The sequence below is a fragment of the Pelobates fuscus genome, chromosome 9 (genome assembly GCF_036172605.1).
Source record: "Pelobates fuscus isolate aPelFus1 chromosome 9, aPelFus1.pri, whole genome shotgun sequence".
Classification (NCBI taxonomy): domain Eukaryota; kingdom Metazoa; phylum Chordata; class Amphibia; order Anura; family Pelobatidae; genus Pelobates; species Pelobates fuscus.
This window is the reverse complement of record NC_086325.1, coordinates 109995649-110014942: the sequence shown is the minus strand read 5'-3', so window position 1 is coordinate 110014942 and position 19294 is coordinate 109995649. Positions and strand designations below refer to the sequence as shown.

Sequence of the window (19294 nt, the reverse complement as noted above, 5' to 3'; positions counted from 1 at the left end):
CATAGGTATCATTTCGTCATTAATAGATGATATTAAACATCTTAAAGAAGAAGATCTTGAGCTTCCCAAACAAAAGAAACTATCAAAAAAGGACGGTCTCTACTACTTCAAAAACAGGTTATACATTCCTCCCTTGTTTAGGAATAAAATTCTCACCTTAATACATGATTCCCCTCTGGCTGGTCATCCGGGTACAAGGAAAACACTGGAACTGTCTAAAAGATATTACTGGTGGCCTCGCCAGGACAGAACCATAGAATCTTATGTCAAAACCTGTCCAACCTGTCTGAGATCAAAATCTGACCATCATCCACCATTCGGTCAACTATTAAGCCTACCGATCCCAGAAAGACCTTGGCAGTCCATTTCAATGGATTTCTTGGTGGAACTCCCTCCTTCGCAACATCATAACACCATTCTAGTAGTGGTAGACCGTTTCACCAAAATGTCTCATTTTATTCCTTTAAGGAAATTACCCTCTTCATCTGAGCTTGCAAAAATATTCATCGACAACATAGTGAAACTCCATGGACTTCCTGAAGAAATCATTTCAGACAGGGGAACACAGTTCACCTCCAAGTTCTGGAATGAGATGTGTTCCTCTCTCAGTATTCAACGTAAATTGTCTTCAGCCTATCATCCCCAAACCAACGGACAAACAGAGAGAGTTAACCAGTGTGTTGAACAATACTTGAGGTGTTATTGCTCTCACTTACAAGACGATTGGATCACATGGTTACCTATGGCAGAATTCTCATATAACAACTCTGTACACGCTAGCAGTAAAATGACTCCATTCTTTTCAAATTACGGATTCCATCCCTCTTCGATTCCTGATCAGGGACTCCCTTCTTCTAATCCATACGTCTCCAACCACAACGCTTTCATGTCTGCCCTCTTCCTCAAGTTGCGTGATAACCTCAAAAATGCATCATCTGCTCAGAAAAAGTTTTTCGATACTGGCAGACGACCTTCCCCTGCTTACAACGTTGGTGATCTCGTATGGCTCTCTTCAAAGAACATTGTCACAAACCGTCCCTCAAAGAAACTGAGTTCTCTCTTCCTTGGCCCTTTTCGTATATTGTCTCTTATCAACGAAAACGTGGTCAGATTGAAACTTCCACCTACCATGAAACTTCATCCTGTCTTCCATGTGTCTCTGCTTAAACCACACCGCTCCGACCCTTTTCTAAGGGATGCTCTTACCACTCCTGATCCCCTTCTGGTACAAGGTGAGGAAGAATACGAGGTCCAGAGGATCCTGGATTCGCGAATCCATCGTGGTTCCTTACAGTATCTTATCCGGTGGAAAGGCTACGGAGTTGACGAGGATTCCTGGGTGTCGTCCTCCGCGGTGCATGCTCGTCGACTCATCAACGCGTTCCATGCTCGCTACCCTTCCAGACCTCGTTGACAGCATCCGGTGGCTGCTTCTTATGGGGGGGGTTCTGTCAGACCTTCCGGCATCCGTACTCCGGGGACTTCCGGGTAGACGGAGCGCGGCCACTCCCCCTCCTCTGACGCGGTCACTCCCAGGATACAAAGGGAAACCGCGGCAACACCTCAGTGCTGGATCAATTTGAAAGCCTCCCGCGAAAACTTCAAAGCTAAGTGTATCTGTGTTTACCTCTCCTGTGTATCGGACCCGGACTGTTTATCGTATACCTGCCTTCTCCTCTCCTCGACCACGGACTTGCCTTTGGATACTCTTTTGTCTGCAGCCAACTTAATCCTCTCTGAGAAACATCTCTCATCAAACCGGATTACCACCCCTACAAAGCTAAGTAGAACTCTTCTGCCTAAACAGGAGTATTGTTATCCTGCATCTCTGCTTACCTTCTTTTGCTTCAACCTAACTAATTGTTCTGCTGCCAATTAACAATTCTACATTGGAATCTCATCTCTGTTCAGACTAAAACATTGCCTCACCCTAATCTTCTCTGCAAATCCTGCTGCTGCTTAATTTTCTGACAAGGAATTAAAGAGACAGTTCAACTTGAATTTTACTTTATTTCAATTATAACAATTTAATAAACAATTTCAGTTATCTACAGTTGTGATCCATATTGTCAATAAGTGACCATTACAGCTGGTAGGTTGAACAGTCCCATGTGCAGCGTAAATCTGACACTCCGCTTCGATGCTCAGAAGCCGGTGATTATATGTCAATAGGAGCTGGAGGCAGGTTTTTAATCAAGTGTTCTATGTGGTGCGGGTGTGTGCTCGCTATCGCCTCCCGAGCTGCCCCCAGGGTGCAGGGGAAGTTTCATCATCACCCGATTCCCGTGGTTGCCAGCTGTGAAGCAGTCGCTTGGTCTTCCTGTAGGTCGTGCAGGCGTAAAGAATGTGGTGGCTGTGTGCTCCGGTTGGAGGGGAGCCCAGAGGCCCCTGCGGCTCTGCTGATGGTAGCGGTACTGCGTGTGCCGTGGCGGACCCCGCTCCAGCCCCAGGCCTTTTGGAAGGTCCGCATCTGTGTGCCACAGACTCGGGTATGCAGTGCAGCCGGGTCTTCCCCTTTATGGGCGCTGCGGAGGGCTCTGGTGGTGAAACGCCGCCAGCGGCGCGTGGTCCTCCGGCGTTGTGGGCGATGCTGTGGGGGTATATCTCATTTGGCCTTCGGCCCAGGTGGACAGAGAGCCTGGGTGGTGTGTGCTCCAGGGCGGAATCTGCCCGAACGGGGCTCGCTCGGCCCCTGCTTCTTGGCCTCCTTCGTCTCCTGCACGTACTCTGGCAATTGCGGTGCCATGCGCTGCTCCAGTCTTTCCCAGAAGCGCTGGAAGGCCTCATCTATCCGTCGGAGGGAGCGCGCAGTCGGGTCTTCGCTAGGGTCTGCCTGTGTAGGTGCCATTCGTGGTGTGGCCTGTATGCGAGGCCCGTCTCGCATCGAGCCCGATTCTTCACTTGAGGTAAAAGTGTAGGCGAGAACTTGTTGCTGAGCCGCTTGGTCACCGGTGCAGGCTAGGGTGGACCGGGATAACCCCCACCGGTCCTGGGGGGGGGGAACAGGGCTCCATTCAGGCTTTGGAGGGCTCTAGGTCACGCAGAGCGTGGGCTGCAGACCCGGGGCACCTCGGTCGGGTCCTGAGGAGAGTACAATCAGGCTTTGGTCGTTTTTACAGTTCCTGGCTGGCTGGAGTGCAATTATGTCGGCTAGAAGGGAGGATTGAGCTCGGAGCTCTCACGAAGCACGTCCAGCCGCCATGAAGCTCAGGCCCCGCCCCCTCGGTGTGTTGAAATATTGATCCCTGAATGGAACCGGTTGCAAACAAGGACCTGACCCTTATTTTTTACACTTATATAATGTTGCAAAGTCACTCTGGGTGAAGCAATTATATATATATATATATATATATATTTAAGAAAACATGAGTGATTTACTTGGGTAAAAAGTAGCGTATATCAGAGTTTAGGCCTTGAAAATGGCTTGGTATTGGAACTTGTTCCTAAATCTAATGATATAATAAAATACTGTAGAATATGTTGGTGATAGATAAATACTACAACTAATAAGTAAATAATATACACTAAGATGTTGTAGAACCGTTATGTGGAAAAGGGCAAACTGAGAGCACGAGGTTTTACTGAATCTCAGAGTGATCAACTTAGTGGTTAGGCATAACTGGGGAAAAAAAAAATTACCTTCAATTTGGCATAAATACGAGCAAATCAATGGTGTCAAAATGGAGAATAGTAAATAACCAAGCCAGAAAAATCAAGGAATCTGAACACAAACTAGTCAAACAAAGCCTACAGTCAAGCTCAGTTAGTATAGATTTTACTAGGAATCTGAAAACCTCTTAAGATACGTTCTACCCTGGTACCAATTTCAATAGAAAAAGTTACACCTTTGTCTCTGTCTGCCATACTCCCTTATTGACAACAACAAAAAAAAAAACCTGTTAGACATTTCTTAGGTCTAGTTAATGGAATCTATTGGTGTATCTAAAATAAATATAGTTATTTGGGTCATCCAGGCCCTAAACTGTATTGGACAGACAACATTATGTACATAGAGGAAACCATTACTTCTAAATGTGGTAAAACCTACAAAACATAAAAAGCTTAGCCAGTGTTAGACATGAAATCATCATGTAACCTGGATACCTTTTCAAGTGTTCAGTGTGTTTTGGAATAGAGGCAGTCTTATTGACACTATGGTCAGAAAACTTTCAGATTCCATATTTCGTTTGGCAGTGTCAAAATGTATTATACAAACAGTGTAACATAAATCATTGTAAAAAAAAAAAAAGATAATGTGTGAAATTGTAGTTTGCAGAATATTTTGCTAGAAGAAGTACTGTTGGTATGGATACATTTACCAAATAATTATTGTTAATTAAAGCTGCGTGTGAAATATATAAGCATCTAAACAATACAGGATGGTGGAGATCATTTATAGCCACTCTCCATGTTCCTAAAGGATTGAGTCTGGCAGATAAAATATTTTGTGTGCTTGGTGAAGACCAGTGCTGAGGTGGGCGTGGAGATAAATAAGACTAAGTTTTGTATTGCTTTCCAATGCCTCAAACCTCTGTATTCATGGGGTAAATAAGTTCTCAGGCGTTGTCTGTGGAAATAGAATCTGCATACACATTTTCTTCACAGCTAATTTTATCTCTATCGTAGGAAGTCATGGGAAAACCTCTGTGTTGTCGGATGATGGTTTATTTATCCCTTAAATCTAAAATCTATTTTCTGCAGAAACTCCCTAAGGCTTCCCTCATCTTGTAAAGAACAAATCCAGTCTTCCAAACACCACACTCACTTGTTTAAATGAAGACATCTTTTGAATTATTACATAGTAGAAATGTGTAACTCATAGCTTGTAACATTCCCATCAGTCAATTAATTGTTCCTTTTCATTTATTAAAGATCTGCCACACAGTTTTTATTTTTCTCTCTGAAATACCCTTGAGGCTACTTGTTTCTACGAGTCGTAAACTTGTTTACGAGTATAAATGTAGGAATTTTATTTGGCCAGAGGCTATTTACCCCTTGTGAATTTGTCTGTAGTGTGGATCAAGTGTGGGTGCAGATATTAACCATATCGTTCTCTTATTCTCTCTGGGTATGCTCTATCACAGATTAGTGTCGCTGGAATGTGTCAAGGTTTGGTCGGAAAGGGGTGCTGACCATAAGCAGCAACCACTATTACTAGGAATCCATAAGGCAAGAAAACCAGAATACAAGAAGTGAATCATATACAAATACACAAATGAATAACAAATGCAAAACAGATAACTCTAAATAAGGAAAGGAGCGGGCGCTCTGGATACAGGGAGCCGGGCCTCTGGAACGCTGAGGGTTTGCATAGGAAAGCAGCTTGCTCTTGAACATGGAGAGGAATAAAGGGACCAGACCTCAAGCCAAATGAAAAAACTAGCCAACAAGAAGGGGCAAGTCTAAACCAAATGGGGAGGAGATAATTACAAGGTAGGGCCAGCTGGGAACAGAGTCAGATCTCTTCAATCTGGGTGCAGAAGCCTACAACAGCACCACAGAAAGGTAGTGGCACTGTGAGGTGCTGCACCAGATTGAAGAAACAAAAATATAGAATCATGACAATGTGTGATATATACCCCAGCACCCTCTGTCTTTAAAAGATAAATAAATTAGTCAAGAGATGTATTCTGCTCCCATCACAAGATAACCAATGCTGCAATTTTGAATATATCGTGTCAAAAAAACTAAATGGACAAAAGTCATTTTAAATATTCAGTTGTCCTTGTTCTTCTGTTCTCTGCATTTTAAGGCCAATATGATCTAGCTTGAAGTATAATTGTGTTGGATAATTTTCCCGATTTGGCTATTTTGGCCTACAATGTGCTAGTGTCTGGTTAACTCCTGACAAGTTTTAATATTAAAGCTCATAAACGATATCTGACAGATTATGCATGCTGTGCGAGATCTCAACTGCTCTGGATTGTGGTTTGCGTCTGCTTGCCATTAGTGGCTAACTCCAGGGAAACATTAGTCACTGACCAAATAGCATCCGGCACACACCACCTCCTGGCCACAATAGCCTTTAAGACTACTCTACCCATAACAACAATTCTTTTTGTTACTGTAAAAAAAAAAAAAAATACATGTAATGTGCTGTATTACCGAAAAAATGCACAGAAAACGAACTTGTCTTCATTCTGTGGAACAATTTACATCAGTGCTTTGCCTTATGACAGAAAGTCTCTTGTAAAATACAGTTCTCCTTATTATATGATAAATCATCTGCTTGACAAAGATCCTATAATACTATCTGACTCGAGCAGCCACAGCTGACCTCAGCTGCTTGAAGTTTCAGAACAGGGTTTGTGATATCTCCCCACACCATATAACTAACTGGGAATGGATGGGATGATGGTAAACTAATAATAACAAAGTATTTAACCATGAACTGATAGCATTCTTCCTTTCTACACGTTATGCTGGAGCCTGTTGAAATAGATCACATTTTTATGCCCCATTTACATGCTTGTTAAATTGTTACACATAATTTACATTTGCGATGATATACTGGTCTGTAGCCATGTGCATATTATTAAACAAAAGTGAATAAAAAAGACACTCCTCTAAATGATATATACTGTGTTTGACTTCGCAAAAACATTCCTACATTGGCCCCTCACTCTGCCATCAAAAATACAGAGTGAAAACCGAACATAATAGAAGGTGCGTTCTAAAATCAATAAAAAAAAATATTATACTTACCATAAATATTATGAGGGTTTTCAATATGAAATGTCATATTTTAGTGTGCCTCCTATTATGTTTGGGTTTTATTGTATGTAACCTTGCTGTTTTCTTTTTTTATTATTCTCTATTTTAGTATGAGTTTTGACAATTGTGTATAATAATGACAGTACATCACAAATTCTGAGAATCACAGAAAAAGAGCATTTTGATATATTTTAGTTTATCTATACATCAGTCTTGGTTTGACAATTTATTGTTAATATACACTGGGATTACATCAAACTCCCCTCTATCTGGTGGGAGAGCAGTTAGGTCTACATGTTTCCTTGGTCTTCGAAGAGAGACAGATCACCAATGTTGGTAAGGGTGTGCTTCCTCCATGTGCCATTCTTTCTTCTACTTAATAAAATAAATGAAAAATGTATTTGAAATAAACTTAGAAAACACCATAAAACAGTTACTGGAGTTACTGATAGCACCCATATTTAATTGATCTCTTTTTTTTGCTGTCACTGTTGAGCAATACAAATATTAGTTATTTAGGAAGTTCCACCCGCCCCCCTCGTTTAGCTCATGTCCCCCCATCTCCTTGCATAACTTAGTAGAATCTAATGTTTTAAATGGACAAAGGGTATGGGGATGTAATGAAAATTGTTCTTAGAAGTCAGGATAAATTCAGAAGTGTTTAGGTGACATCATGGCCTGCAGATATATATTTATGCCTACTGATAATTATTTATGGATTTGAGAGTTACATTTAGAATACAAAACAAAGTGGTTTATATACATTCATTATGATACACTAATTTGTTGTGGTAAAAAAAAAACAAAAAAAAACACAACTGCTTACACATATTTTGAATTGAACACTAGGTCAAGAGCAATAGGTTATGCATGGAACCTGTCACAGATGCTTTTGTTTGTGAAAGGCGTCTTATCTATGCAGAATAATTATATGGTAGTCATACTCTCTAAATATCAGAGCCAATTAGCTATAAGGTTAGCATTGATTAATTGAGTTGCGTAACAATTTTAATGAATTAAAAATATCTATCCTCTAACTTACATAAACAGATAAAAAAAAATGAGCAAGAAGTCTATTGACAAATAGATTTAGCTTGAATGTAAGTTCCCCTGGCATGGTGATAAGTTTCTAATGTTTGGCCTCTACAAAGAAGCCTTTGAAAACCGAGTGTGGCAAATGTCACAAGTCCTCACTAAACGTTGGGCTCTGGAAAAATACATGTGAAAAATTCTTGTTCCTTTTCTGACTTGTTCCACATTAAATCAATAGAAAATCCAGATCTACTGGATGTTAAAACAAACCAATAATAAAACAAAAAAACTTGTTAAATTAAAGTCTAAAACATAATAATTTACATTAGCACAAAGAAGAAAATGAGAATTACAGGTAGAAACTTGATTTAAACAATATCTCCCTAATTATTACCATGAACAAAAACCATTACTAAAGTGAACCCGACAAGTGAAAATACTTTTACACTTTGAGTGTTTGGAGCTTGCTCTAAACAAATCCAGGGCCGTCTTTAATATTGATTGGACCATGGGCAAAGCATTTGCTTGGGCCCCCTGGTACCCTCTCCCCAGGTGTGCAATCCCGTCCTCCACCCCAACGCAGTGGCAGTCCTAATGTAGAGAGGTGCAAGAATTTTTTTGAGCCTCCCTATCGCACGGGTGATTAAAAGGTAGTTCCCCATCTGTCGTGCAACTCCAGCAATGCATTGACAGCTGGGGCTCTACCATTTACCCATGTTTGAAGGTTTGTATTTAGCACTAAGCTGTTTTTATGTGTTTGAATGTAAACAGGTTTTTGTATGGAATGTATGTGGTGTTGGCGTACTTGCATGCATGTATTTATGTGTAGTGTTGGTTTTTGAATGCAGGGGTGTGTTTACATATAATTTTGGTGTGTGTTTGTACGTAGTGTTGGAGTTTGAATGCAGGGGTGTATTTGTATGTAGTTTTTGTATATGTGCATACATCTCCGCATTCACACACTCACACACATAGATATTTATACACACACACACACACACACACTGAAAAACATGCAGACACACCGATATACACACTGGCACACATGTAGATATACAGACACATATACACACATGCAGATACACAGACACACACACAGATACACCAAAACACACAAAGACAGCATACAGATACACACTGATACACATACAGACACACAGATATACAGACACATATAGACAGACAAACTGACACATACATACTGACATATGGATACCGACACATACACTGACAGACATGCTGACACACACACAGACACATACTGAGACATACTGACATACATTCACAGACACACACACAGACCTACTGACAGACACACAGACAGACATAGTGGCACACACACACAGACATACTAATACCCAGGCAGACATACTGGCACACTGACACACACACAGACAGACCTACTGACAGACACACACACACAGACCTACTGACAGGCACACAGACAAACTGACACACATACACATACCTACTGACACACACACATACCTATTGACAGACACAAACACAGACCTAGTGACAGACAGAAACACAGACCTAGTGACAGACAAGACACACACACACAGACTGACACACACACACCTATTGACAGACACAAACACATACCTAGTGACAGACAGACTGACACACACACACACGGACACACACAGTCCTACTGACAGACATAAACACACACATACTGATGGGCAAACTGTAAATACACATGGGCAAACTGTAAAGCCCCCCTCCAGTTTCCTACCTTCCATGGGGTTCAGTGTGCTGCCTTGGGTGGTTGGGAGTTGGGGACTGGCTCTCTTTGCTCAGTCCCCCTCCTCGCTGCCTCCTGGCTCAGCCTCCCTCCCGCGCGGGTCATCATCTCTGAGGGAGGAAGTGACTCCCGGACGTCCCTTCCTCCCAGGCTGCCGTAAAGCAGGAGGCCCAGTCGTGCTGATAAAGGGCCACAGCATCTGACTGGGCCCGTGCTGAAAAGTGCTCACCGGGTGGCCCTAAGTGTATTGGCCACCCGGTGAGCACCCTTAGAGTATGGGCCCCGGTGCAGCCGCAATACAAGCACCGCGGGCCCATGGGTAGGGAGGGAATTTTTCTTATGCAGGCTATGGGCGGCGGGGCCATGGGGCAACTGCTTTGGGCCCCCCAGGAGTAACTGGGCCCGGGGCAGCTGCCCCGTTTGCCCCGCGTTAAAGACGGCCCTGAACAAATCCAATGGATAGACAGATAGATTGCACTTCTCCCAGTTTATTTTAGTTGCTGAAACAGTAAAGGACAGATAGAGCTTTGTTTTAATGCCACGGCCCTGTTCTCTAATTTTTTTCTCTTACTATATATTGTTATTAGGATAAAGGCTGTTCCCCTACCCTCAGGACTGCTGCCCCTATAGATATTTCAGATGCACTACATATCCTCTTAAAACCTCTTCATCTCTAATTTCCTCACACTTCTTGCACTCCCTTGACTTGGCTGTCCCACTCTGATACCGCTTCTCCGGCTTCTTTATGTTTTGGTGGACTACAATTCTCCCACAAACCCAGACTCAACTGTAAAGGTGGCGGTGTACTTTTCAACCTATCCTCCCTGCACTTTCCTTTACTTCCTCTGAAGTTCACCATGTCGGCATATTTAAGCCCACTCCTTTATGAATTGTCATCATCTATCGCCCTCCCCTCCTCCCCCAGGTCATCCTAGGCTATTCTCTCCTCTAGCACTCCTTCCCTCATACTCCTTCCCGCAACTGCCCTGATGCCTCCCATCTGCTCTCTGTAACCTCCTCCTTCGGCCTCACACAGTGATCTACTTGAGCAACTCATACAGCAGAAAATACTCTAGACCTCATCTTCACCAATCTCTGTGCCACCTCCAATCTCTCCACTATTCAATTTCCTTTATCGGACCACCATCTGCTAACCTTTGACATCAGCATATCCCATACCCAAATTTCACCACCATCAACTCTCCAATCTCGCAGAAACCCCAAGCAAACTCGAAACTGTCCTTTTACCCTTCTCAAATCTCACTTGCCCTAACTCTGCAACCTCACTCTACAACTCCACTTTCTCCTCTCAACTAGACATCATGGCATCTCCTACATTGAAACGCAGCAAGCGGTCCCAATTACAACCCTGGCACACCAAGCTAACCCGATATCTCCAAAAATGTTCACGAACTGCTGAATGCTGTTGGAGAAAGTCTTACTCTGCACCTGACTTTCTCCACTATAAATGTATGCTGCGCTCCTACACTTTGTCTTTTTCCTCTGTAAAAGTAAATTACTTCAATACCCTCATAACCACACTCTCCCGTGAACCCAAATGACAATTTCACACTTTTAATTCTCTCCTTCGCCCTGTTGCGCCCCCTCCTCCTACCAACCTGTCCGTCTCAAACATTGCAACTCACTTCACTGAGAAGATTTCTACAATCAGGGAAGATTTTCAACCCCTCTCCTGTTCTATGCTCATTCGCACCTGCTACAACGAAAGAGGATTCTGCTCCACCACCTGTTCCCTTGATCCTATTCCCTCATATCTCATCCGCACTCTGTCTCCCTCTCTTGCTCAACCTCTCACTAAAATTTCCAATCTCTCCCTTTCCTCTGGCACAGTTCCTTCACCCTTCAAGCATGCAACCATAATGCTGATTCTGAAAAAGCCCAACCTTGACCCCCAACTCCCCATCCAACTACCGCCCTACATCACTACTGCCATTTCCCTCCAAGATCCTTGAGAGAGTTGTCTCTGCTTGACCCGCTTCAGTCTGGATTCCGCGCTCGTCACTCTGTTGAAACAGGTGTGACCAAAGTATCCAATGATTTAATCGCTGCTAAATCTCGCGGCCATTACTCTATCCTAATTCTCCTTGATCTTTCTGCTGCCTTTGACACTTGATCATCAACAGCTTCTTCTCATTCTCCGTAATCTCGGTCTTCAGGATACAAACAAGAAAAGTTAAAAACAATTGGATATGGGTGGATTGGCGCTATTAAATTGTTAGAGATGCAGCAACCCTAGTGTCAATAATCACTCAGAAGACACTACATAAAGTGCAAAAACAAGTACAAAATACAGGGTGCGCAATTAAAACCACCACCACCACACAATGTGATATACTTATATCAAGGAGGACCTTACAATTTGTCTCTGGTTATCTGTAACATATAAAACTGTACATGTAATACTGTATATATACAGATATTTAAGTACACAAAGGTAATGGGTCATTTACTCTTCCCAGAGCCACATAGGGCAGGCTCTTGCTGTGATGGCTTATCAGCAGATAAAGTTGCTTGAATGAATCCTGGAATTCTGTTACTCCCAAATATTCAGGAAACTTGAAGGTTTTTCTCAAATGGATTTACTTCAATAAAGTCCAGAAAACAAGATATAGCAGCAGACAAATAATTAAAAATGTCCAAAGTAAAAGCACAACGTGTTTCAACCATGTCGATCTTCCACAGGTGCATAGTTCCTCATTCCCTATGTTTGATTAAATAGTAGTCTGGGGGTGTTGAATTTTGGCGCCATTTTCGCAGTATTTGATCACTGGATGGCTGCTCACTTCCTTAAACTCAACCTGTCCAAAACAGAACTTCTGGTCTTTCCTCCCTCAAGTGTTGCTACTCCCGTGTCTGTCTCCCTCCAAGTCAACGGCGCCATCATCACCTTTAAGGCTCGCTGCCTAGGTGTTCTCTTTGAGTCCGACCTCTCCTTCACCCCTCATGTCCAGTCGATCGCCAAATCCTGCCGCATATTTAACACTAGACGCAGCTAAGGTACTGGTCCATGCCATTGTTCTTTCTCGCCTTGACTACTGCAATTCCCTTCTCAGTGGTCTTACGTGTTCCCAGATTGAACCGCTTCAATCTATAATTAATGTGGCGGCGAGGCTCATTTTCCTGTCCGCCCGCACCTCTCACGCCTCCCCCCTCTGTCAATCCCTACATTGGCTTCCAGTTAGATATAGGGCTCAATTTCAGATTTTGGTGCTTGCTTACAAGTCCCTACATAATGCTGCTCCAACCTACCTATTCTTCCTAATACACAAATGTGTCCCGTCGAGGCACACACTCCCGAAAACCTACGCCTATCCTCCGTCCGTATTCCCACATCTGATGCTCGCCTCCTAAGACTTCTCCAGGGCTGCACATTCTCTGTGGAAGTCCTTTCCCTTCTCCGTTGGACTTTCACCCAGTCTCCACTCCTTTTTTAAAAACACTTCTTCAGGAAAGCATATCATTTAAACTGTTAGCAGGTTTTCATCCCCCCCACCATGACTCCTCTCCTGCAACTGTCAAAAATAACCTACTAAGTTCTCAGTGATTACTTTTCTAGCAACCCATTTCATTACCCCTACTTATACCCATTGTGTCACTATACCCCACTCCATCTAGCATCGGTTTAGTATTGGGGCACACAAGTTGTTAAGTTTATAAGTGGAGATAAACATAGGACTAAGGTAAAGGGTTTATTTTCAAGTTTAAATTTGAGTGCTGGAGTTTGAAGGGTTATTTACAAAGTCAGGGCCGGTGCAAGGATTTTTGCCGCCCTAGGCAAAAGTAAAGTTTGCCGCTCCCCTCCCCCCCTGTGACAATGCCCCACCCATATGACCTGCCATGTTAACTAACGCTAGTGCTGCAGTGCCGCCGTGTTTACATTAAAAGGCCTGCAGGGACAGGCTATATACACCAGAACCACTACATTAAGCTGCAGTGGTTCTGGGGACTATAGTGTTTCTATAATGTGAGGTAAATTAGAGATTAGTGCCACAAATGATATACTAGATTGCCTACGTACAACCAGATGAGGATGATGATGGGCTCTAGCTGCAGTCTGGCTCCACTGGTCTGATGTAGAACAGGATCTATGGAGGCTCTTTGTAACTGTAGTCACAAAAATCAATGTTCTGGGAGAACGGGAAGCAGTTCCATTTTTTGGGGGCCCTTTACATAGCTCAAGGTCTGGGTCCCAGGGTCCACCTTCATGTTCCACCAATGAGTTTGTTCACAGGGGGTGGAGTGTGTAGGGGATGTCCTGATTTGTGTGTAAGGAATGCATTGTGTGAATTTGTGTTTGTATGTGTAAGGGCTGCAAGGTGTGTTTCTGTGTATGTAAGGGATGAATTGTGTGAGTCTGTAAGTGGTGCTTTGAGTGTGTGTAAGGAATGCATTGTGTGTTTCTGTGTGTGTAAGGGATGCATTGTGTGTAAGGGTTGCATTGTATGTGTGTGTGTGTAATGCATTGTGTGTGTAATGCATTGTGTGTTTTTCTGTGTGCAAGGGGTGCATTGTCTTTGTGTGTAAGGGGTGCATTGTGTGTGATTGTGTGTGTGTGATGAATGTCAATCTCTCCCCCTCCCTTGTCACTCTCTTCTCCCCCCTCCCTTGTTACTCTCATTCCCCCTCCCTCCCCTGTCACTCCCCCCTCCCTGTCAGTTTCTCTCTCCCCGTCAATGTCTCCCCCCCGCCCTGTCAGTTTCTTCCCCCCGTCAATTCCCCTCCCTGTAAATGTCTCCCCCCCTCCCTGTCAGTTTCTTTCTCCTCCCGTCAGTTTCTTTCTTCCCCCCCCTCCCTGTCAGTTTCTTTCTTTCCCCCCTCCCTGTCAGTTTCTTTCTTTCCCCCCTCCCTGTCAGTTTCTTTCTCCCCCCCTCCCTGTCAGTTTCTTTCTCCCCCCTCCCTGTCAGTTTCTTTCTCCCCCCTCCCTGTCAGTTTCTTTCTCCCCCCCTCCCTGTCAGTTTCTTTCTCCCCCCCCTCCCTGTCAGTTTCTTTCTCCCCCCTCCCTGTCAGTTTCTTTCTCCCCCTCCCTGTCAGTTTCTTTCTCCCCCCTCCCTGTCAGTTTCTTTCTCCCCCCGTCAGTTTCTTTCTCCCCCCTTCCCTGTCAGTTTCTTTCTCCCCCCCTCCCTGTCAGTTTCTTTCTCCCCCCTGTCAGTTTCTTCCCCCCCCTCCCTGTCAGTTTCTTTCTCCCCCCTGTCAGTTTCTTTCTCCCCCCCTCCCTGTCAGTTTCTTTCTCCCCCCCTGTCAGTTTCTTTCTCCCCCCCTCCCTGTCAGTTTCTTTCTCCCCCTGTCAGTTTCTTTCTCCCCCCCCCTTCCCTGTCAGTTTCTTTCTCCCCCCCGTCAGTTTCTTTCTCCCCCCATCAGTTTCTTTCCCCCGTCAGTTTCTTTCCCCCCCTGTCAGTTTCTTTCTCCCCCGTCAGTTTCTTTCTCCCCCCTGTCAGTTTCTTTCTCCCCCCCTCCCTGTCAGTTTCTTTCTCCCCCCCTCCCTGTCAGTTTCTTTCTCCCCCCTCCCTGTCAGTTTCTTTCTCCCCCCTCCCTGTCAGTTTCTTTCTCCCCCCCCTCCCTGTCAGTTTCTTTCTCCCCCCCTCCCTCCCTCCCTCCCCGTTTCTTTCTCCCCCCCTCCCTCCCTCCCTGTTTCTTTCTCCCCCTCCCTCCCTGTTTCTTTCTCCCCCCCTCCCTCCCTGTTTCTTTCTCCCCCTCCCTCCCTGTTTCTTTCTCCCCCTCCCTCCCTGTTTCTTTCTCCCCCTCCCTCCCTCCCTCCCTGTTTCTTTCTCCCCCTCCCTCCCTGTTTCTTTCTCCCCCTCCCTCCCTCCCTGTTTCTTTCTCCCCCTCCCTCCCTGTTTCTTTCTCCCCCTCCCTCCCTCCCTGTTTCTTTCTCCCCCTCCCTCCCTGTTTCTTTCTCCCCTCCCTCCCTCCCTGTTTCTTTCTTCCCCCCCTCCCCTACCTATGATGTAGCGTGGCCGAGCTCTGTATGGTCCGGCCGGGTACAGGGAGCTTTTGTTTCCTGTACCTGGCGGGACTAAAAGGAAGTGAATGTGGCGAAACCAACCTCGCTACTGAGAACTGGAGAAGCCTGGTTGCTAGCCTCCTGCCCAGTGATTATGGTCCCTGGGAGATATTGCCCTTTAAGGGACTGAATTGGGGCTTATGGACTGCTACCATAATGTACTGACCCTTTAAGAACTACTTGTGGGCATGTGGATTGTATAATACTGTCCATAGCCCTTTAAATACTTTGGGGACAGATTGGTACTTTTGTATATGGCACTTCGGACACAGTCGAAGCTGTCGAAGCCGTCGAAGCTGTCGAAGTTACCGAAGTTGTCGAAGTTGTCGAAGTCGTCGAAGTGGCCGGTATCGGACAAAGGACCACGTGGCGGCGGCCATTTTAACTTCGAACACTGCCGACCCTTAACATCAACTCCACTTCGACACTTCGACTAAAGTCGAAGTACAGGCACACTTCGAATGGGACTTAGCCGTTTTTATGCCAGGAATTGACCGACCGCACAGCCCAAATCTATGGAACTGTTTTGGGCAAGAAAATGTGCTTGCGGTCGGTCATAAAAGGACTTCCGTGTAACTTTTGATCCACTGGAGGGATTTGCCTGAATTTTGGAAGTGTTTATGTTTAAAGTATGCTGAGTCTGACTATGTGATGCAAATGTGATTTGTATGTGAATGTGATGTATGGTTTTGAAGTTACAGATATTGTGTAAAAGTTATGTTTTAAACTGTATAATAAGTGGATTATCTCTCAGGCTAAGGGGAGGGGATGTGTGGGTTGTACCATATCTCGGATTGGTTATTTTATGCCTCCCCCTGGGTGTGGCCTGTATGTGTGAGATGGAAATAAAAGCCAGGCTGGATGAGCCTGTCCATAGTTCCTGTTTAACCCTCAAAGTGAAGTGTCGTCTCATTATTGGGGGAGGATTTATTGCATGCTGTTCCAGTTTGACTGCTAGGAGTGCAAACCTATTCGTATGGTTCCTATTCAACTGTCTACAGCATTCAGAGGCTTGAGAGGATTCATATGCTTCTCTGATTCGGTGATTGTGGTGTCGGCTAGAGTGCTTGGAATCCTCAGGAAGCGCTAGGAGCATCCATTAACGGAGGTACCCAGTCGGGGTGCCAGGCGATCCGTTACAGTGAACACTCAGTATTCACTTCCTGTTAGTCCAGCCGGGTACAGGAGACAGATGCTCTCTGTACCGGCGGACCATACAGGGCTCGGCCACGCTACAGTGAGGGAGTGACAGTAGGGAGCGTTGATCGCTTCCCTCCTGTCAGCCCCTCTCCTCTGGCTGCGCCCAGGCAGTGCGTCCTCATGGACGCACCAGCCCGGGCAAAGCTGCAGCCGCCTGAGGCTCTATGCAGAGTGCTCGGGCGGCTGCAGCATTAGGGGGGCCGGCGCTCCTGGCGGCGCCCCTTCCCAAGAGGCACCCTAGGCGGCTGCCTAGTCCGCCTAACAGGTAGCGCCGGCCCTGTACAAAGTACTCACCCCCCTATGTCTTCGGTAACCCAGTCAGATTGATGATATTAGAGCTGCTCCTTCTGCAGTGTTCTTCCTGTGTGTGAGGTTACTAGGGGGCAGGTGGGATCACTGGTTAGTGATCCTTTCCTCTTCCTGTCCAGCCTCACACACAGACACTGGAAGAGCTGGGATGGCAATACTCAAAGATACACATTATTTAGTGCTATAAATAGGCAACCCCTATTCTGCCTAATTGAAAATATGGCCCTGGAGATTCATCATTTTCAGTTGCAAATAATAAACATAAAATTAAACATTTCAGTTTTCAAACCTAAACAGAGTATAACATGAGAAAACAGTGGTCTCATTCTGGTTATATTTTGTTTCATGTGTTTTCACATGCACACATACCATTGTACTTTCCAGGACACGAGAGAAATCTCAATGTATATTTTATAAATAAATAAATAATAAATAATGTTGTAAACCTGATGTGGAGCAATGCAGAAAAATCGAGTTTATCACGGCATTCTTTAAAACACATTACATATTGAGCATGTGGGCACTTATCTTCTCCTAGTTTATGTTTTATGCACCAGTTGTAAATATGAAACAGAGATTTAAAAAGGTAATAAGATGAGCCAGTTAGGGAATGGAACTCATGTACATGCAGATAGAAATAAAATTCAAAGACAAATGTGGTTTTTAAAGAGATCATCATGCTTTTCAAACGAAAAAGACACTTTAATATAACTGAAGTCATAATGCCCATCTTTTTTTTTATTGTCAAAACATTTACAGGAATTCCATTGATATAAAATAAGGTGCACAAAAGTAAAGCATAAATCCTCATAATCGTATGCATATCAGTTTAAAGGGAAACTGGGTAAGAAAACAATAACTTGCATTGCCTCTGTGGGGGGCCAAAATAGTAAAGAGTATACGTCACCCAAATCCTGAGAGGTTTTAGTCTAGTCCACATGCGGTGGGAAAACTGGAATATTGGCTTGAATTGCATAAGAACACAGAATCAGATCTGAATGGAAGTAGATATATAATTTTGTTGTGGTGTCTGAATGGGGACCACAGTAATGAGATACCAATGACACATCAATCTGTGAATGCATGTAATGCTTGTGACTTGGGCTGTGGGTTGGTTGTGCAATCTCTGTGCCCCCTACATCTTCTTGAGTGGGAAAAAGGAGGGGGGCAAAAGTAGCAATGAGGATTAGTGAATTGTACCAAAATACATCTGTAAAGGCAGAAATGATAAAAAGGAGGGAATAGAAAAATATAGAATATAATAATGAAAAGAACAAAAGCAATGGTGATTTGTTATTTACTTTCCATGTTTTGTACACTTTTTAATTACAGCTACAGTCAATGGTTGACCTGTTGGAAGGAACTTTGTATAGCATGGATCTGATGAAGGTTCATTCATACATCAACAAAGTGATGTCACAGATGAACACACTAGAAGAAGTAAGTTTCTATCTTTTGTATCTATTCACAGACATTTCAACATGCAAAAGCTCATTTCAGGGAGGTCGCTTCGCCAGCTACTGCACACCCCAGGCACACACACACACGTGTGCCCCAAAATGCGCTCAGACATCCCAACATGTATGAAAAATGTACATGATATATTATTATGAGAGAACACAACTATTTACACATACTATTAACACACAGACACGTACACTGACACACATGAGAGACTCATGTTAAATTATTAAATATATCACTTGCAATAACCTTTAATACTAGAACTTGTTAGTTGAGTGACTAGACCATTTAATAACAAAATTATTTCAACACTAAATAGTAGTTAGCTACAGTACAAAATACAGTCCTACCACTTTACCAATTTTACTAAGTGATGTGACATACTCCAACTTACTATACTCACATCATGAAAAGTATGACTGAAAAAGGTTGATTTAGCAATGAAAAACTACTTCATATGGAATTGCTTCTGTGGGACTACTATGTTCCCTCAATGTATTCTTTAAACATATAAGCAACCCCAGTTATTGAAGATCTCAAATGAAAATTCAGTACCCATGTTGTGATTGAACCATAGTATTGGACTGGGGTGTAAAGTAGTTTTGCACTGAAAGCTCAGCTTTGATTAACTAATTATCCTAAGTGTTTTGACATCTTCCATTGTATGTCTTTAACAGCGTGTTAAGACATTGAAAGCTGTTTTACCCAGTTCGGAATTCACAAACTGTGGCTATATGTTGACATATGTGTTTAAACGTAAAATTCCACTATGCGTGGAATTCTATTAACCATTTGATTGTAAGAAT

General features: G+C 43.8%; 1 protein-coding gene across 1 annotated transcript in view; it reads left to right on the top strand.

Annotated features, from left to right (window-relative positions):
- Nucleotides 1-19294, top strand: part of OLFML2A (olfactomedin like 2A) — a 106115-nt gene that overhangs the window by 53420 nt on the left and 33401 nt on the right. The window contains exon 3 of the mRNA XM_063432305.1: nucleotides 18357-18464. Coding sequence (XP_063288375.1) covers nucleotides 18357-18464 — 108 coding nt within the window. The remainder of the gene's footprint in view (nucleotides 1-18356; nucleotides 18465-19294) is intronic.